At 41.7% G+C, this 22159-nt stretch overlaps 2 protein-coding genes and 1 long non-coding RNA gene across 6 annotated transcripts in view; 2 read left to right on the forward strand and 1 right to left on the reverse strand.

The window, feature by feature from the left end:
• The first annotated feature begins 2956 nt into the window (after nt 1–2956).
• Nucleotides 2957–5134, forward strand: LOC124118296 (dihydrolipoyllysine-residue acetyltransferase component of pyruvate dehydrogenase complex-like). The gene is made up of 3 exons (XM_046480408.2): nt 2957–3017; nt 3951–4456; nt 4985–5134. The coding sequence occupies exons 2-3, from the start codon at nt 3969–3971 to the stop codon at nt 5052–5054; spliced, it is 558 nt and encodes a 185-aa protein (XP_046336364.2). The 5' UTR covers nt 2957–3017; nt 3951–3968; the 3' UTR covers nt 5055–5134.
• A 1299-nt stretch (nt 5135–6433) lies between these two features.
• Nucleotides 6434–22159, forward strand: part of LOC124118302 (sodium/myo-inositol cotransporter-like) — a 47101-nt gene continuing 31375 nt past the window's right edge. The window contains exon 1 of one of the 4 annotated variants that reach the window (XM_046480415.2): nt 6434–6493. The gene's annotated coding sequence lies outside the window, so the exon portion shown is untranslated. Of the gene's footprint in view, nt 6494–10278; nt 10664–14667; nt 14748–14809; nt 14867–22159 lie in introns of those variants that run through there. The other 3 variants (XM_046480413.2, XM_046480414.2, XM_048394374.1) reach the window with 3 other exon arrangements.
• Nucleotides 19875–20850, reverse strand: LOC124118303. The gene is made up of 3 exons (XR_006858457.2): nt 20699–20850; nt 20315–20358; nt 19875–20045 (listed from the first exon to the last, which is right to left on the reverse strand). It is a non-coding gene; the product is annotated as an uncharacterized LOC124118303 (long non-coding RNA).

The raw sequence follows: 22159 nt of genomic DNA on the forward strand, positions 1-22159 counted from the left end.
TTATTGCCTGGCATAGAAACACACTTGGTAATGATCAGCTTATTGCCTGACATAGAAACACACGTGGTAATGATCAGCTTATTGCCTGACATAGAAACACACATGGCAATGATCTGCTTATTGCCTGACATAGTAACACACATGGTAATGATCTGCTTATTGCCTGACATAGAAACACACGTGGTAATGATCAGCTTATTGCCTGACATAGAAACACACATGCTATTGATCGGCACTTGATGTTTCTCATAACATCGTTCCTTTTGGTGACATAAATGAGGACTTGTTGAGGAACACTTTTTACCACTTGCGTGGTATCCTCACAATTACATATTTACCAAATATAATCATGGAACCAATATGAATTACATCAAATACTCGTACGACAACCTACTCGTACGACAATGATAGTATTTGTACACTTACAGCTATTATCAACTTTGTACTGCTCACAAAAGAGAGTTCCATACATTGAATATTTTTTAAAACACAAAACAGTCATATATAAGATAGGTTTGGTTTCATAAACATGGTGATTTAAAGAATATTACTGTCTCATTTCGCAGTTTTACTGGGATAGATAGTTTGCTGCATGTAAAGATATAAATGACGTGTGATTTGTTTCATTCGAATATTTAAAGTGTATCATATGGCTGACCATACATGTATGTAGTAATCAATTTATATTTGAATAAAAAAAACTTCTGCAGCCTTTCCCATATCATTTTCTGAGACAGTCTCGTAATTGACGTTGACGCCGGACTTTATTTTCAAACCAGGGTTTTTCAGACGGAAGGTCATGCGTGGTATACATGTACACAACTGACGAATAAAAATACTACAAATCATAGTTTGTTTGTTTGTTATTCTAGCTATATGACGGCGGTCTGTAAATGATCAAGTCTGGACCAGACAATCCAGTGATTGACAGCATTTGCTTCGATCAACGCAATTGGATACGATGACATGCATCAACCAATTCAGTGGAAATTACTGAGATACATTATAAAAGATGGAGAAAAGACAACATGTATTCCCCCGCTTTATACCGATGCTAGCTCGGATAGGCCTTTAGCATTCATTGACAGTTACGAGGTTTATGTTCGTGATGATTATTTTGTTTCTAGAAGTATTGTCGAAGCAAATACTTATCCTTTACCTCCCTTTTGAACAGCGTTGTGAAACCTTCCTCACTAATATCATCACACAAGAGCAAGACATCAGAGATCTTATCTCTTGACGACGTGGTAAATCCAGTGGTTCTGATAACATTAAACAAAGATTGTAAAAGCCGCTAACAGATACACGTACAACACCATGATGTATTATCTTCAATAAATCTCGAAATTGCTCCACATTTCCGTTTGACTGGAAATTAGTTCACGTCATGCCATTGTATAACAAAGGAGAGAAATCCATTCCCTTGAATTATGGACCAAAAAGCTTATTATTCATACTAAGGAAGCTATTGGAGAGACTTGTTTTGAAACATTTACACAACCATGTTCATATAAAACAGCTTTTATCTTCGTTCCAATTCGAATTTGTTCCGGGACACGCTACTGTCTTATAATTACTTGAAATTTATAATAACGTTATTTTAACTGGCGACAAGCACGAATGCTATTACATGATATTCTGGGATGTCTCTAAAGCGTTTGATAGGATTTTGCATAGAGGCTAACTATAAACAATTAAAAACTATGGTATTAATGACTAATTCATTTCATGGTAAACGATTACAATTCTAGACGGAAACGAACAGTATTTGTAAATGGTTGCCTGTTATCGTCGAAATACACCTCAGTTGGGGTACCCCAAGGTTCTGTAGTAGGTCCTTCTGTGTACATGTATGACGTCATTCTATTTAAAACACACATTAAACATAATTTGAGAATATGTTTTGTGCTTCATGGAAAGATAAAAATATGACTCCTATCAAAAGTTGAGTAATATGCATAAAACCTAAAAAGCAATGCATTCATGCATCCAACTTTCTTAGTTGAACAGTGTCATTCGCTTAAAAAATAACATAAAAAGTTTGGTTTAAAAAAGATTAACATTTAAAGACCATTTGTCAAAGTAGCGTTCTAACAATATAACTAGTCAAGTCCTAGAAGATGACACTATCATCTTCAAACATCAGCAGAAATATTTCAAGTACTCCAGGAAACACTGGTATGCTATTTGTAGATGAGGATGTGATTATCATAAACCAATGATTATTCATTTACGAAGAACGATAAGAAAAAAGGACTCAAAACACAGCTTTAACGTACACCAAATGGACCATCAAAATTAATCTGTAAATATGTTGTTAGATGTACGTATTCATGCGTTGACATTTCCATGTCCAAATTTACAAAAGGGTCTCCATCATTGTGCAAATGTGAGGAACCCGGATCTGTGGCGTGATGAGACAACGTTTTAATCAATGGCACGCCCAACAACCCGGTCACGTAAGGAAATCATATAACGTTAATTGTCCTGAAATAGGTACTAAACATTTCGATATTATTTCGCCAGGGAAGAAATGTCAATAAGAAAAATATCAATGATTATCGTATTTTCGTGATACGTTGTAAAGTGATGCCGGTGAGATATGTGCTATAACAAGATATGTTGATTTGGTTAACACATCAAATCATACCTCTCCATTCTTATCTTTGAACGAGAGAAAGTGATTCAGATGAAAGAGCGTTTCTTCGTTTCATAACTTCGTCCATCGAATACGTCCAACAATGATGATATAACATCTTCTGTCATCAAGGTGATCAGGGCCTCCCGTCAGGATTCAGGTGATGCCAGCATGACCAGACAGGTTTACCGCAGCGATGTACACACACACACCAGGGAAGATACGGCGTAGTTTATTTTTACAATTAACCACCATGTGGGGGTGAGGCATTGATATTGGTATATAAATGGAAAAAAACAAAACACTACAACATTCACCTCTACATTCTGATACCAGCAGAAGATGAACAAAGCAATCCTTGTGGCCTTTGTGTTTGCGGGTGTGTATTGTTGATAGTTTTATAGTTGTATAGGTTACAAAATTCAAGTCCTCAGTAAAGCTTTCAAAAGGTTTTTTAGTTAGGCATGTGGAGAACATTTCCAAATTTGACGCATTAGTGACAAACATTATGTCCGATGCAGCTCCCTATTTGTTCCCGTGTTTTGTCAGGTGAACATTTGACTTGCCTTCGCATGTGTTTGTGACGGGTGCCACCGGAGGGACAGGATGCCCTCACCTTTTTGCGAACACCTGGTATCATCACTATTTGATAGTGATTCATAAACACATGCTCATGATAATTATTATAGTCGGACTCGTTCAATCGATTCTGGTTTTCGAAGAGATTTCTTAAGAAGATGGAAAGGGTATTGTCGCGTATTTTCTGCTAACATTGACAATTTTATGTCATCTTAGGGCTTTCTGATTGACTGTTTCAACCTGCAATACCCCCGAAAGAGCTTTGTCGCTTTTATGTATATTATTATTTATTGTCCAGTATTTATTTCGCGTGATTGAGTTGGGCCACACTAATTCATTTATATCATGGTGTGTCATATGATGTGTGACCAATGTGAATCTGACGAGCTATTTACAAGCTGAATGTTAACACATATTTGTTGACGCCCGTTCCAGAAATATAATGAGAACAGTTAGGAATTTAATCCCAAAGTGCATAGAACACATTTTACTCAAAAGAAGTTAACGAGTCCCCGGTTCTTTCATATTACTATTAATCTGTAATGGTATGACAGATTAACAACAGTAATATGAAAGATTAGGGTGAATATGCTCGTGTCTTTATTGTTTTTCATGACCAAAGTTTTACGTATAATGGACTTAATAATGATGGTTTTGAGTGCTTCCGTGGAGAGAATTGTTACAGATTCGATCTCTCAAATATACATTAAAACTAAAAGATCCTTTAATTCAGCACTGGTGGCGGTGATCTATGCCCACCATCACCACCACCACCGCCATCATCGGCACCATAGACATCATCACCACCACCACCGTCATCATCGACATCATGGACACCACCACCATCACCACCACCGTCATCATCGTCATCACAGACATCATCACCATAGACACCATCGCCATGGAGGACACCATCACCACCACCACCATCATCACCATCACTATCACAGCAGCGGCAGCAGCGGCGGTAGCAGCAGTAGCAGCAGCAGTGAGAGCGAGAGCTCCAGCAGCAGCGAGGAGATCATCATCCACCACCATCACTCCTCCGGCGGGTCTTCTTCCTCAGGGTCATCCGGTTCTTCTGGCTGCTCCAGCTGCGGAGGGTCATCTGAGTCGTCATCGTCTTCATCCGAGGACTACCCCATCCCCATCCCTGTTCCCATCTCCCACGGCGGCGGCAGTCACAGCCACACCAACTACCTCCCCATCATCCTCACTACAACCGGATAATATGTTCTCGTAAGTTGTGTAAATGAAGTAGTGGGTAAAGGGTTAGATGGTGTATGACTTATTGTTCTATCATCTAAAGGTATTTGCTGGTGAATATCATTAGTAATGAAGGAAAACTGTAATCAGAGTGGCACTAATAATTGATGAAATCATGACTTCATGAAATGAGTGAGTGAGTGAGTTGGGTTTAACGCCGCTTTTAACAGTATTCCAGTTATATCGCGGCGTGTCAGCTTAATGTGGGTGGAAAGCCCGAAGTGATGCAGGCCTCAGACGTTTACCACTTCGGTGAAACCCACGAGCACGGGTATGGTGCTGACAAATCTAGAAACATAATCGGGGTGAACCGGGATTCGAACCCACAATCATAGGTTTCTGGCATGCCCAAGGGACGCAACTCTGCACAGCGAATCGCGGCGCCTTAGACGACTGGGCCACCCGTGCCCCTAATGAAATGGAGCCTTGGTATTTACACTTCACGATGTTACAGGCATAGGCATTTTGAATTTAGTATTTATATATCTCTCTCCCTTTCAGGAACAGTTACCTCACATGGGAATGTTGCGGGCAACACACTGCCAGACAGCTGGGAGATCCATGTACATGATGTTCTATATACATCAGTAACAATAATTGTTGTATTAAAATGTTATTTTGGTTGTGGAAAAAATAAAGAATGAAAGAATAGCAAATCATTTTTAGTTTTTCTCATTCAACTTTCTACACAATTGCTCCCTAGACTTTCATCGTAACTCTCCGATGAGACGTCAATAGGAATCTTCTGTCACACAACGTGAAGAATGTTCATGAGCTACACGACGTGGTTGTTTCCAAGCCAATCGTGTGCGGCAACGTAAAAGTATAATTCGGTATGCCGATTGCTCTTGGCGCAACACAATTATCAAGGGGGGCGGTCGGGTAGCCTAGTGGTTTAAGCCTTCGCTCGTCACGCCGAAGACCCGGGTTCGATTCCCGACATGGGTACAATGTGTGAAGCCCATTTCTTGTGTCCCCCGCCGTGATATTGCTGGAATATTGCTAAAAGCGGCGTAAAACCATACTCACTCACTCAATTATCAAGGTCAGTGAATTAACGTGCCTTTAAGTTACTCTGAGAGCTGCCTCGGAAGTAAGCACTCCGCATTCATCATCTCGCCAGCTTGGAATGAATTTTACGATTTTAAATCTTTCCGTGGGTCATACACCACTCCAAACTGTGTCCTGATGCAATAGACCGCCTCCGTGGTCTAGTGGTAGAGCGTCCGCCCGGAGAGCGTAAGGTCCGGGGTTTGATCCCCGGCCGCGTCTAACCAAAAGACGTTAAAAGATGGTACTTGTTGTTACCCTGTCTGCCGCTCAGCATTAAGCTATAACAAGGACTGGTCGGCTCGGAGTCAGTATACTGTGTCTGAGTTGGGTATTCATGTTAAACTGCGGCATGGTATCTCAGTGAGCTAGCAGTATAAATCGGCATCAGTCCGGACTAGTACAAGCAGCCACACAAACATAACACGTACATGCACGTCGCCAAATAAGTGCAATAATCTTGGACGCGACGTTAAACCCAATTTTACCTCACCTCACCTCCTGATGCAATAACTCTTTACATAATAGTATGCCTTTGCATAATACATCAAGGTCATGAATGGTGTAGATATGGCTTATCTACTGTTTGGAACATAGACTGCATGGTTCACGTTCAAAGAGCAACCTTTATTGTAGAGATGCTGTCGTTGTCACGTCTTATATATTACCGTTAATCCCCCAAAGAGGACTTTGGATTAATAAGCTTTGCAAAGCCAATTACCCTTTTTCGAGATTTATTCGAAACAATTTTAAACCGTTTAGGCCGAGTTATGTGATTTACAAAAGATATAAAATGCAACGAATTCAACCCCAATTCCAGCACATGATTGGCTTGTTTTACCGGGTTTGGGGGTCCAACCTATTACTTGTAATGGAGGAATTACGGTAAACGGTATAACGGTAGTCAGTGCACTGCGTTTTCTTTGTGGAACAAGACTCCGAATAAGGACGCCGTGAAAGGTACGTGATCAATGTATGACAAACTGTCGAACGTGTTTTTGTGAACTTATTGCTGTACAAAACTGCAAAAGAATAGCTGGTTTCCCAAATTGGCCTTTGGTTTTTGATGAAGGAATGGATATTGTGGAGGGGAAACCACTATTTTACAAAACACAGAGACGGCGGTCTAGCCTAGTCGTTAAAGCATTCTCTCATCACGCCGAAGCCAAGGGTCGATTCCCAAATTGGGTATAATGTGTGAAGCCTATTCTGGTGGCCTCCACCGTGATATTGCTGGAATATTGCGAAAAGCGACGTAAAACCATACTCACGCACTCACTACACCAACTAAACTGACGTCCAAAAGAAACTTTACCAGAGCTTGAAATCACTCTTGCTCAAAAAGATCAAAACATACATGCATGGAGTAAAGTGTATTGAGTAGATCAATATATCAACATAATCAACACTGAAAATGGCAATCATACCGCGACCGAGAATGACGTCAGAACCCCCCAAAGTTGGGTGTGGTACAAGAATCGAGCTTTCAGAATTATGGACAATAGGCAGAGTACATGAATAATCGCTCACTTCAATTACAAGTCATTAGTAGCGTATGTGACCACCAAATGCCTCAATACACGCAAAAACTCTTCGACGCACAGAAAAAGTCAGTCGTCTGATGAGGTCACGTGGGATTTGTCGCCATTCTTCTTGGAGGGCCAAGATCAGTTCTTGCCGGTTGGCTGGAGAGTGTGGTCGTTGTCGAACACGACGATCCATCAAGTCCCAGAGGTGTTCTAGGGGGGACATGCCGGGTGAGCGTGCAGGCCACGGCAGAACGTTGACGTTGTTGGCTGCGAGGAAGTTAGTGACAATTCTGGCTGTATGGGCTCTAGCGTTGTCATGCTGATAAATGACACCACGTGGCTGCTGTTGGAGAAATGGTAGGACAACTGGACGAAGAATGTTATCCATGTAACGCTGAGCTGTCAAGTTTCCGTCAACGATGACCAGCGGTGTCCTCTCCTGCCCACAGATCCCTCCCCACACCATGACAATCCCTCTACCATAAGGTACGACCTCCTGCACGCAACGCGCCGCCGTTCGTTCACCCCTTCGGCAGTAAACACGTTGTCTTCCATCAGCCCTAAACATACAGAATCGACTTTCGTCAGTGAAGACACCCCTCTGCCAGTCACGTCGTTGCCAACGTCGTACAGTCCGGGCCCATCTCAATCGCAGACGACGATGTTGCGCTGTCAATAGCTGTCCTCTGTATGGTCTAAAAGCCCTGATTCCATGAGCCCTGAGTCTCCTGGGCACTGTCTGTCGACTAACTCTGTGACCTAAGGCATTTCTCGGCGATGACGTCACTGTCAGGAAGCGATTTCGGAGGTGCAAGGTACGCAAGTACCGGTCATCATGGGGCGTGGTCACCCTGGGTCTGCCTGTTCTTGGCCTGTCAGCGGTCCGCCCTGTCTGTCTGTAACGTTGCATCAAGTTGGTAACGGCAACACGGGAGCAACCGAAGGTTCGTGCAATATGGGCGTGGGTGGCTCCCATCTGCACCATACCCAAGGCTCGTTCACGTTGTTCGACTGTGAGTCGTGGCATTTCTTTTGTGTTTTTTTTATCACTGTGGATGTCTGACTTGCCGTTGCAATCGTTTTATACCCTTACCCGCACGTGCATTTGCAGTTGTCCGTGGTGCACGTGTGTCCACTCAGACACAGTATACTGACTCCGAGCCGACCAGTCCCATTTTAGCCCCTTAATGCCTAGCGCCAGACGGGGTAACAACAAGTACCTTTTAACGTTTTTTGGTATGTCGCGACTGGGGATCTACCTGTGGACCACGGAGGCGGTCTTACTGGTAAATGAAGAATTAATCATAATCAAGAGATATTCAATTGGTTCGATGCACAAACGAACATACTGGTATGTTGTGTGAACCGACGCTCATGAACAATTCACATGTGACGTCAAAGGTCCATGACTCGAGATGCACCTTTTGTCTCGTGAAGGATTAGCATGTAAAGCCCTTTTTTTTAAATCACGTGCTGCAGTGTGTGTGTGAACAGATGTTGAGATCCAAGTGACTCAACATTAGATCTCGAGTTGATATGTGTCCACCTCCAATTCAGAGTTGTGTCCCTTAACAAGAAGAGGCTTGGCTAAATTGGTGTCCGTTTCTAGGTCGGCAAATCCAACGTTATTAATAAAATAAATGGTGTGGCAGATGAAGAGTAAAGATGCAATAAAACAAGTTAGAATTGCAGGGAGCGGCTCAGGTATATGATTGTATTCATCCGTGTTAATGACAAACTTGAGAATTGCCTTTTGAACAGATCCACGTAAAATATTTAGCCCCAAAGTCATCCCTATTGTCATACAGTTTTGTGAATAGTTCTTTGTCAATCTGACTCTTTATGCATAGATCTAAATATGAAACGGAGAGAGAGAGTATGGTTTTACGCCGCTTTTAGCAATATTCCAGCAATATCACGGCGGGGGACACCAGATATGGGCTTCACACATTGTACACATGTCGCGAATCGAACCAGGGTCTTCGGCTCCTAGGCTACCCTACCGCTCCGAACCTCTTAAGACAGAGACGTAACTGTACATGTTTATATTGTCACCACGTTCAGTGACAAATTCTCATTGACCAAGGAAAGTAGTTTTTCCTTAGGTCTGTCAGGAGAGACAGTGGTTTACAAAGTTGAAACCTCTTTTACGTTGAAAAGTAATTATGGGTACACATTAGCCCGACTTATATACATATTTATATCCTGGATATCTTAAAGTCGAGATGTTTAAAAAGGCAAGTCGATAAAAGTTGTATTCGTTTTATAAAATCAATACATAATGCTTTCATACAATGACTTTCAAAAAGATTAATTTTAAAATATTCATGGAGAGTTCTATGAAGGATAGCAGCCATTATGTTTGCCTTGTGGCACATGTCTTCACTCAATCTAGCTGACGTGTAATATTGATATTTTCGATGAATACGGTGAATAAGTTGTGAATGATCTTAGACAAATCGGACTACTCTTCATTTAACAGATACATGTTAGTTTTATAAAGTTTAACACTTTTTGTCTCAATCAAAAGTAAGAAGGGCTTAAGATTTTCAATAGTTTTAATTAAGCTTTTATAATATTTACAACAAAAAATTGTAAATGAATTGAAATGCGATCACAATATTTAATGTTAGTTTTATAAAGTTTAACACTTTTTGTCTCAATCAAAAGTAAGAAGGGCTTATTATTTTCAATATTTTTAATTAAGCTTTTTTGATATTTACAACTCTTACAAAATGTAAATTGACTGATATGCGATCACAATATTTAATATTAATTTTTAATTAGTTATATATGAATATTTATTGTTTTGAAACGGGTTTGTTATTTTAAGAACATAAAAACATGCATCACCTCTTACTTCATATCAAATGGATATTACACTGAATTAAGTTTTGGAAGGTCAAAATATAGAGCAATTCAATGGGAAAACATGTTGCAGTCAGCTATGCCGTGAAGTGAATTCAAATAAGCGCACGTATGTGGTTTTGAATGTCTCAACGTGCATGCCCCTGTATGTATTAACGACTACCATTCACTTACATGCCCTACATGCCTGGTTTAAGGTCAAAATGACGATACGATTTTGTACATGATCACATATCGGATCTTTTGTGAGCAAAGGACGTTATTTATTGTTTGTCATCTTTTCGCACATGATATTGATCGATAGGGTGACGAGTCTTACGGAAAGGGGCGAGTGTAGCCGAATTAACTTGTTCATTTCCGTACCCGACTGTTCCCGGAATGACAAACGCTATCACAATCGAGAATGTTCCTTCACAAAACCAGGTCACAGTTTCCGTCTCTAGAATGAGCTGCAGAATCTTACATTTTTCGCCGAATCAACAATGGCATAACACTCTGTAACCACATGGCACAAGTGTCCACGATCAGGCCAACGGGAGCTAATCGTGAAAAAGTTAAGAATACGGCTGCGAATGTGAGTGTTTTAGTTTAGTTCCTGCCAAACGTCACAATGACAAGCTTGGTGGGATACTGCGCCTGACTGGATGACGTGTGCTGCTACATACATCGGATGTATGCCTCATCCATCCATATGACGTGTTCGGTCACATATATAGGATCCAGCTCATTGCCGGTGAGTGACAACACCAGAATACGGGGGATGCAAGAGGAGAGGGGATGTACGAGGGGTAGGGGTTAGGAGAACACGGGGATGCACGAGGGGGATGGGGTGTGCGAGAACACGGGGATGCACGAGGGGGGAGGGGTGTACGAGAACACGGGGATGCACGAGTGGGGAGGGGGTGTACGAGAACACAGGGATGCACGAGTGGGAAGGGGGTGTACGAGAACACGGGGATGCACGAGTGGGGAGGGGGTGTACGAGAAAACGGGGATGCACGAGTGGGGAGAGGGGTGTACGAGAACACGGGGATGCACGAGGGGAGAGGGGTGTACGAGAACACGGGGATGCACGAGGGGAGAGGGGTGTGCGAGAACACGGGGATGCACGAGTGGGGAGGGGGTGTACGAGAACACGGGGATGCACGAGTGGGAAGGGGGTGTGCGAGAACACGGGATGCACGAGTGGGGAGGGGGTGTACGAGAACACGGGGATGCACGAGTGGGAGAGGGGTGTACGAGAACACGGGGATGCACGAGGAGGAGGGGGTGTGCGAGAACACGGGGATGCACGAGGGGAGAGGGGTGTACGAGAACACGGGGATGCACGAGGGGAGAGGGGTGTGCGAGAACACGGGGATGCACGAGTGGGGAGGGGGTGTACGAGAACACGGGGATGCACGAGTGGGAGGGGGTGTGCGAGAACACGGGGATGCACAAGGAAGCTCTGCCTGTCGTTTCATTTCACCGTACCAGTAATACACTAAGGCTGACATATCATCGGGCGTCTGTAATTAAGGATTGACTGTTGATTTGTTTTCCCGTTCATTGAGGTTTGATACGCATATTCACATAGTTTGCACTTCGGTTTTTCGATTCATACCTCAATGAACCGAAACAAATCCACAGTCAATCCTTATTATTAAATTCGACAACGAAAATATGTGTTATCTACAATAGTTAACCAAAATAAGTTATATATATCAGAGCAGACACAACTAACGAAATTGATAAACATTCCAGGTATACATACTGTTGCGTGACATAAATCAGGTGATTGTTTAAGTTATGCACATAACTTGACACGCCTACAAAGTCAGTAGCCAATCAACGGAGAGTAGAATCAAATCAAAGTTCATAGGACCTGTCAAACAAGGCAACAGGTGAAAAGAACTGCAACAGTCAGACTGTTACGAACCCGAACGGTTATGTCCGGGAGAAATTGGCTGTTTCAAATGACATGGTCAGTTACCGCCAGATTCAAACATTAGTTGCCTGAGAATGGGAAGACACGGTTGGAAAAAGAATGCTGTTTCATTCCTTCTCGGCCTTCGGTCTCAAAGGGTAGCTTGGACAATGAATATGTATGAATTTCGTTAAATGTCCCATGCATGACGATACACGCGAGCAGAAAGGGAATTCCCTCGACTGTAATATTGGGATTTCCCCGACATATTCCCCGGCTTCACTTTTTACATTCATTGGGAAATGAATGCAATAACACGTGCCCAATTCCATTAATCCGAATGCAGGAATTACAAATTAAAACTTACAACCGTAACCTCTCAATGTGTTGGATATACTACAGAAAAGCACATGATTCTGTACCTCACGAATGGATTTTGAGGTCACTGGAATGTATTGACCTCCCCGAATGACTACTTGTTTTATTTAAGTCTTTAATGATTTGCTGATCAACACAACTTGAGATGTATTCGTAGGGACAGGTGGTGACTTCGGAACCCATTTCTATTAGAAGAGGAATATTTCAGGGCGATTCTTTTAGCCCTTTGCTTTTCTGTTTATCACTGAATCCTTTAAGCTGTTTTTGCTCAGCAAAGAGGTAGGTTATCATCCGGGACCTCCTCAGCACAGATCCCCAACACCCCTAACCCACCTCCTTTACAAGGATGACCTTGAACTTATTGTTAATGGAGGATCCACACTCCAAAACATATTCTGCTTGTCGAGTCCTTTTCTAATGATATCGTTGGACTCGACAAATGCCACATTCTTCGTTTGAAACGTGGCAAGGTAGAAGAGGGAGGATCAGTCAGTTTACTTGGGGGAGGAGTTATTGACCATCTCGTGGAAGATGACGACTATACGTACTTGGGAATGCAGGTCAGAGACAAACTCCAGAATGCACATATCAAAGACAAACTTCGGGCAGAGTACAAATTTAGACTTAAGAAAACCTGGTGTTCAGAGCTGAACATACAGATTAAAGAACGGAAGTACATCCACCAAATCAGCGAGCCTGACCACCAGATCCCGTTTGTCGCCTCTTACGACAAGCATGGTCGCCTTTTTACGGCAAGCATTGGATGCTGAAGACCTATTCTAGCCCGGATCTTCACGGGTTGCAGGTCTTATAGTGTTTGACAAACTAACCTTGAATAATATTGAGGGGGGATCTGGAAGAATATAAGATCCTAACAAACCAAAGGGATGCAACTCTGCACAGCACTTTGCTGTGTTTTAGACGGCTGTGTCACCCGTAAGGCCAACCCAGGTAGATCATATCAAAAGTGTTATTGTCTTTTTGTACGCACGATAGTACAGGGAAACATGATTATTTACAAAAATATAATTTTCATTCTCATATTATTGAAAATAAACTTTGCATCATCAGGTCTTAAATCAGGTCAACAGTGCCTTTAAAAATGTTCCTGTGAACTATTGTGCTGTATTGTAAGATAAGTGCCTGCACATACTACCCCCCTTAAGCAACGTGGTCCTGTAGGATCTGTTGTAAAATCGTGGCACGTAATGTGAATTAATTTTTTTTATAAATTATGTGGAGAAGATCTATGAAAAAAGCAACATGAATATATTTTTTGAAATGTGAAATATGACCATGGCTTTATTCTATAATGTACAAGGTGCACAAAATATTTTGGAGCACCTTCAGTTCGGGTAAGATCAAGGCACGCCAGAAACCTATGATGTTGGGTTCGAATCTCGATTCGCCCGATTATGTTTCTAGGTTTGTCAGCTCGTAGGTTTCACCGAAGTGGTAAACGTCTAAAATCTGGTTCACTTCGGGCTTTCCTCCTACATTAAGCTGACACGCCGTGATATAACTGGAATACTGTTAAAAGCGACGATAAACCCAACTCACTCACTCACTCCAAACTTGTGAAGCGTTGTCTTTAATAACTTGTATAATACAGTTCCACGAGGGGTACGACAAACACTGGCTACAGGGGACCCATTTTAACCCGGAATCTCCAGGGGACTTAGTTAATTGAATATGGCAGAGATTTAAAATATGTAAGGTCTCAAAGCATAGAAGTGCAATAAAATCTGAAAGATCTCTTTTCCCGTATCAGCGGGCATCTCATCTTAAGTTACTTGAAAGAAATTGGTCTGTATAATAAATTTTAAATACATATGTGAATAATTTAATGCTTGTTGTTACATTTGGTGGGATGATTTTACCAACTGATATTATTGAAGGCTCTGGTACAGGAGGTTGAAGTACCGTAAAATGATTGTCCCCCTGTGTGACACGTAATCCTATCATAATCGATGCAACTATCATCAACCAGTGTTTTAAGCCAACTCAGTGCTGAGTATTTTTGTAATATTGGCTAGCATTGTTCACAACCACCAGTAGCTAAATTTATGACGTAAATCCTGCTGGGGTATCATGCAGGAAGCAGAGGTACTGTAAGTCCCCATGATCCCCAGCGAGATGGCCTACCTTTGGTTACTGGTGGCCTATAGCACGTGTTTTAAACTGTTTTAAGGATATTGTTATGTATATTTGATAAAATGTGTTTTTGAATATATATTTGCATTGATGGCTCACTTGTGAAAATATCAACTTTGTCTCGTCGCTTTATGGCTGAAATAGTGCCGATGCGACGTTAAATTTTAGCTCACTCACTCACTCACTAGGAGTGCAATAAGTTGAAAACATTAACAGACGTGCTTAACATGCAAGTAGGACCTCGTAAATCATCACTGTCTATGTGAAGTCACGAAAACCATATACACTGTGCAGTGATCCCCGGCTTTGCGTGTAGAGCACCTGTGAAGATCCCGGGGGGGAACTGTGGTTCTCCAGCAACCAATGGTTCTCGTAAGAGGTAAGTACAACTGTACAGGTCGGGTGGTCAGGCTCGTTACATATGAAGCTCTAGAAGAACGTTACAGTGTGTATGAAGTATTCTCTCTAACATGATGCAGCTGGAGAGAGTTATATGAGGTGAGGTGAAATGGCGTTAAACGTCGCGTTCAGGATTAATGCACTTTCATAGCGACGTGCATGCATTTTCGTTTGTGCGTGCGTGCGTGTGTGTGTGTGTGTGTGTGTGTGTGTACTTGTAAGGATTAATGTATGTTGTAAGGATTGATGTGTGTTGTACCACCCCACTGATATACCTTGCCGTCTTACATAAATAGCCCCACTCAGTATTCTGACTCCGGGCCGACCTGTCCTCGTTTTATGGCCATGCGCCCTTTTGTTTAAGGGTGTTTCCACTCAGTAAAGACAATTTAATTCTGTCAGTCTACAGTGGGAGGAAAATGATTGGTGCTCACAGATCAAACATCACAAAGGGTACTTGCGGGATTCGAACTTATGGCGAACCTGGCATAGCACGGATACGTGATAGGACTTTTCACATGTTCAAAGCATTAAGCCACCAGGCCACCACGCTCCCTGATACTGAAACCTCCGGGAAATGACCGGTCGGTGAAAGATTTGAGACGTGTGTAGCTGAAGGGTACGTTTTACACCGACTTGATCACACTGTTGAGTTTATTGGCCTTCGTCATAAGACGGTCGGCCCATGATTCGCACTGACGGTTGGGCAGTTATTCGTTCGCAAACACCTTAGGGGATGGGAAAAGATATATTGTTCAAGGGAAAAAAACGGAAAAAGCATTTTGACTAAGGTATACTTGATTATGTTCACTGATTGTCTTAAAACAACATCTGCTATTATTCCTAAAAAGTTAGAAATTTTAAGTCTTGAGTGAGTGAGTGAGTTGGGTTTAACGCCGCTTTTAACATTATTCCAGTTATATCGCGGCGTGTCAGCTAATGTGGGAGGAAAACCCAGGTCTCAGACGTTTACCACTTCGGTGAAACCCACGAGCACGGGTATGGTGCTGACAAACCTAGAACATAATCGGGGCGAACCGGGATTCGAACCCACAATCATAGGTTTCTGGCGTGCCCAAGGGACGCAACTCTGCACAGCGAATCGCGACGCCTTAGACGACTGGCCCCCGAAAGTCTGGAGAGACTCCCTTCCTGCTCTTCATTTAATGGCCGGTCTGGCGCTCATTCAACCTGGCGAGGAAACGAACAGCAGCATTGGGACATTCCGATGTTTCTTGGTGCATTGCGTTTAACATTTCGGCGTTTCGGTCATTCTTGAATAGGTTCGCAGGTTTCCGTCAGGTTTCCTCTTGTCGGGACATATCCTCATTGCGGGCAGACGTATGAGTGAAATCTACACTTTGAGTCAGATGTCGAGTGCATTAATATACCTGTAACCTGTGGTGGATGTGTTCCTCTTCACGATTAGCATCGCAATACATGTACTTAATTTGCTTTTTCACGAGATCGCCTCCGTGGTCAAGTGGATATAGAGCGTCTGTCTGGAGAGCGGAAGGTCGGTGATTCGACCCTAGGCCGCGTACTACCAAAACACGTTAAAAAATGGTACTTATTGTTACCCTACCCGGCGATCAGAACAAAGGTGCTAAAACAAGGACTGGTCGGCTCAGAGTCAGTATACTGTGTCTGAGGGGGGTATTCATGTTAAACTGCGGCATGGTATCCCAGTGGGCTAGCACTATAAGATCGGTATTAGTCCGGACTAGTACAAACAGACACACACACACACACACACACACACACACACACACACACACACACACACACACACACACACACACACACACACACACACACACACACACACACACACACGTGCATGCATGTCGCTGAATAAGTGCAATAGTCTGGAGCGTCACGTTAAACACCATTTCACCTCACTTCAATTGTTTTGCGTGAAATTCTCGTTGTTCAGTGTGTCCCCGCTGATAAGAAATTTTTGCTTTGAATTAACCAGTGTAAAATTCAACCATGATTAATTAATTTTATTCAGGCTCGTTCTTATTGCGTAATCTATCTGATTCAGCATTTTGATTCCTGATAGACGATAAAGTAGGTTAGCCCAAATAGTTGCCAGGCCGAGTAATTCTCTGATTGTTCCATAAATGCCGGTCACGCATCCGCTGCATATCCGTCGTACTTCCGATGTGAAACACACCAGCCAGGCATTCTTGTTTTTAAAAACGGGGATCAGGTTGCATCATCATTCGTGACCAACTCGTGTTACTCCGGGACAAGCCGAATAGCGACTCGTGCCCCCCTCATGGACATTTTTGCGACCGGGTTCCGTCTTAGCGCAAACGGGCATAGCTAAAACATTTGTCAACTCGTTGCTTAATGGTTAACACATATTTCCCCATATATTATATATATTTCAGATGCAATTTAAAGCACATCGGGACATGGAGAAATTATGCAGAATGATTGAACACATGTAACTGTGTTTTTGGTATATCTTTAGATGCAAGGCAAATGTAAAATCAAAAATTATTTCTGAGGGATTCTTTGACGAAGAACTTGAAATCATGCGCGCATTCTGATTGGTTTGTCGTATTTTCGCACATAACATTCATTGATAGGGAAACGAGTTTTTTTGCAGGTTACGGAAAGGGGCGAGTGGTGACGAATGGTTGCATCATGGGACCTGGATGAGCCCATTCGTCACCACTCGCCCCTTTCCGTAACATGCAAGAAAACTCGTTTCCATATCGATCAATGCTATGTGCGAAGACACGAGAAATCAGACAGAATGCGCGTACGATTATAAGTACTTGGGTCAAAGAATCCAGCTATATTTTGTTATCGTTGATGTTTGGTTCCGTTGTCATTCCACACAGACATGTTCAATAATATTGTGTTGATCTTTTTCATTCCGACGCAATACAGCTTTTGACAGTTTAAAATATCTACGATGACTGAATGAAAATAAGGGAAAATACATTCAGATAACTTCTTTCTTTGAAATTATGGTGATTGACAGTAATTGACATTTATAAACCTTTAAGCTTGCATTAATGAGAGCAAAATATATATAAATACGTGAAAATTGATGTAAACGTGTATTACCAAGTTTTACACATTTACGGTAATTGTTTCCCGTGTACGGATTTCGACACAAAATATATATTTACATTATATTTGTGGCGTGACAACAAGGAATCACTGCACACAAAAAACAAATGAATAAGTAGCTGACTGCCGACCGTAAGTTTGGCAATAAAACACGCAACTATCACAATAGCCGTCTCTTAATATTTATACGTGACCCTGGGGTCAAACTCCTAAACGAGGCTAGCCCCGCAAGCTTTCAAAATGGCATCGGAGCATCGCCGTGTCCTCGAATGCGTTTCCGATGCGAGGTGAGATAAATCTATGAGTTTTCATCGTTGTTCCGGTCGATTTATCTTTGCGGAAACGATGACTGGCAGCCATCCGACAAGTTATAGGGAAGTTGTTCACCGTAAGTAATAATTTTGATTCATGTTTTTGCAAAACCGATGAGCGAATATCGCTTATCAACTATTGATTTTATCGCAGCTACCATGACGTTTCAGTACGAAATACTCGTGCTTTTTCTGAATACAATATTGATTTCTATTCTCGTCACATTAATACTACATACTATCATATATAATTCATATCCTGGGTGTCGTTGTACAAAGCGATATTAGCGTGTCGGTGATCGTAACTTCCATACCTTAACATATAAACAGTCTTAAAATTAGGTCTAAGGTTGTTTTGTACAACGGCACCCGGGAACTAATTTTTATACTAATGTAGGTGACATGCTGATAACATATCGACTTTCAAACAATTACATTTATTCTGGTCAGAATATACATATTTCTAGATTGGAAATGGACTACACATATTAAGCTAATATGAATACATATACAGACATAAATAAATAATGTATAAACAGTTACAGTTGTTTTAATTTATGCTTTATTGGATTCTTTTTACGATTTATATTCATACACAAATTAAAAATCAATTTTGGGACTTGAATGAATTGAATGTTTTAAATTTCAGTCCTTGATTTGTGTGATGTAAACAAGTATGCCCATGTGCAAAGAATACTGAAATCAGGGACAATCCCATCCATATTTGCATGGACTGTGGCCACAACACCAAGGAAGCACCCCTTGATCCTATAGGCCAGAACGTCATAGTGTAAGAATTTACAACTATCCACTATAATAATATGTGTATTAATAAATGTCATAAATCAAGATTGCATTATAATTTATTTTTTTAACTTTATTTATGAAACATTTATATTAAATCAGTAGTATTTTGTTTGTAGTGTGAGGAGAACCTGGTTCCAGGAGGAGGTGTGATGGACATGAGGTTGAAGGGGATGATCATTCCACACAGAATGTGGGGTGTGAGGCATAAAGGAGATGCAGGTCCATGTTGAACAATGGGAGAACCATCTACTCAATAACCATCTGGCTCTTGAGAATTTTGAAGTATCAAGAACTAGAACTGACCCGCTTCATGCAATGTTATATTTCTTTACTGACTGTGATACTTTCAAGTGATGTTTATATTTTCATCAACCCAGTGCCACCAAAATGTGTAGCATGTATTATGTTTGTTCTGACACTGTTTCCTTGGCTGGAAGACCCAGGACTATGCTGTTGACTGCACTGAAATAAAAATTCAAATCCCATCGGCCATTGTCCTCAACTCAAAAGTTTTATACACTTTACAAAACTAGCCGCCAACTCTAAAGCCTGATTGGTATAGCCCCTCACGATGCTGTGAACTTTGTATCATGTTTGTCTACAGCTGGTATATCTGATGCTGAGATGACAAAGCTGTGAAGTGTTTGGTATTTTTCTTGATCTTGTACAGCCTGGTGATAGTGTGGGGGCAGACCAAGGCTTTACTATTGCCACTACTTTGCACACAAGAAATAGTCTCAATATTCCCCCTTTCCTATTTAACTGTAGTCAGCTTTCAGCCGAATAAATAGGAGAAATACAAACCTTAACATCCTTGAGAGTCCATGTTGCAGAATTTTCAAAACTATCAATCAGATGTGGACAGTTGCTTGATTGTGGTTTCCATTGCACACTCTTATAGAATTGTGCTAAAATTGCCTGTGAGAGATAAAAGTGTCAAATCGTTTGAGGCGCAAATATTTTATTACACAATGTACATACATTGTATTTAAACTGATGTCCATAGCACTGGCTCGATCTGTCTGATGGCACAGAAAAAGTTTGTTGCAGAAACCCTCACTTCACATCTGAAAATATACATTGAAGTTGTGACGAAAAACATGCAGATGTCAATCGTATGAATGCAATTTAATAAGTGTTCTACTATTAAACACTTCAAACATTGTGCCGAGTCACTTTGACTTTTAATTTTTTTAAATTTTATATAATTTGCATTAACTGCATGGTCTGTTACCCAGAATTGTTGTTGGAGTTTAATGTAACTTCCATACCCATTGATACAAATTAATTTGATTAATTGAACATGAGTACGACATATTTATTTCATAGTCCTTACCTCTAAGTAATGTGGGATTTCACATGAGTCGGGCCACAGGAATCCTTTGTTTATACAAAAAAAACTATTTAGGTCTATAGCCAAAAACATTTTCATTTATGACGGCTGCAATATACGTGACACAGTATAAACTATAACCTTAATAATAATCATATTTAATTAGATCTATAGACTACCGTAATACCCCAAAACACAATAATTTAAATAAATAAAATATAGCGCTTACACACATTTAAAGGGCTGGTTATCAGTCATTATGGCTGTCTTAGCCAATTCATGTTACGCCCATCAATATTAGTTTAAAACAACAGCATATGCCATGAAAGGTAACGTGACCTGTCAAAGTGGTCATTGTTATTTAGTGTAAAAGCACATTATACGTACTTTTAATACTGTTGATGAACCCATCGCTGTTGTAATGGAATCCCTTGTTCAACGGGGAACTCCTCGCGCTCTTAGATTGACTTTGAACCAAATTCTTGACGAAGCTGAACGAGACATGCGAGACGAGCGATAAATCACTTCCAGGTGTTTGCGCTGCCGCCATGCGGAGAAAACCTCGTTTTGGAGTTTGACCTTGGGGTCATGCATAAATATTAAGAGAGGTCTATAAATCCGTTTTTACATTGAGACAGACAGCATCTCGTACCGTACACACTCTAAACTAAGCAAATGCATGTAATGATGCGCACGTAAAATGACTGTTTTGCCTCCACACTATACTTTGTATTTCAAAACGTACCAATGTGACTCACGACTTATACGACTGGTCACGAATGGAAGACCTGGTTAGAGTGTTGCTTATACCATCAGCCACCAGTTTGTCTGCGACGATCAAATAATATTAATAGTCAATTTATATGGCGCTGTCCCCCATGCATAAGCATGCTCTAAGCGCTTAGACATTTGCTTAGACAATGGATCAGTGTTAATTCAACAATCATTTTCAGCTCCTTGAGGAGTATACATCCCAAGGAAGGTTAAAACCTCATTGCCGTCTCACCCTACCGGGTACCCATTCACTGCTGGGTGACCAGAGGCACAACTCGAACAAGTCACTTGCCCAAGGAGACACAACATGTGTGGGCCATGACCGAAGCCCTAGAAACTCTCAGGAGCCAAGCTGCCGAAACACGGTCACCCATCCAAAGTACTCTCCGCATCTGTTGCTTGACTTGACCTGATTTGTGTTCTGTGCTCTGTGCATAGGACCACCTGTCACCACATGTATGCCAAAGTTCGTTACGATCGCGTTGTAGAACGGGTCCCTCGTACAATCTGTTACTCCTGTCGGCTTTCAGCTGGAGTCGAAAGAAAGACGGATAACTCATATATTCGACAGCCCCCATGAGTCAATGAGCACTCACTGTATTAGAATCATATATAGTGCTAAATAATGGAGAGTGTGTCGTACTGGTTTAATGAAACGTGTGGCTGAGATCGCTTTGTGGAACGGGACTAAGCATCCTAAAGTAACTTCGTCTTTGACAGTATGTCGAGAAAATGTAGTTCGAGTTCACCATATGATCCGTTTCCCATACAGCCCCCCCGCCAGTGTCCCATGTGTATGCAGTCAGCCTTTTTTACCTTGGCAAAAATATACGCAAGCTTCCAGACAGAACGAATACATGGCGGCACAACGCGCCAAGCTGTCTTCCTGTCGTGCTATGTTTTACAATGGCATATTGTATCACTCCAGACAGCGCACCTTCATGGCGCGCACACGCTTCCTGACACTGATTAGATTTTTGGTGGGCTTTCTGCCGATACTGTATTTCCTCTATTAGACGCCCGGGCGTGTATTAATTTCGCGCAATCCGTTGACCCCGCGTCTGTTTGAGGCTG

The sequence above is a fragment of the Haliotis rufescens genome, unplaced genomic scaffold (assembly GCF_023055435.1).
Source record: "Haliotis rufescens isolate VD_foot unplaced genomic scaffold, xgHalRufe1.0.p SCAF_13, whole genome shotgun sequence".
Taxonomy (NCBI): Eukaryota; Metazoa; Mollusca; class Gastropoda; order Lepetellida; family Haliotidae; genus Haliotis; species Haliotis rufescens.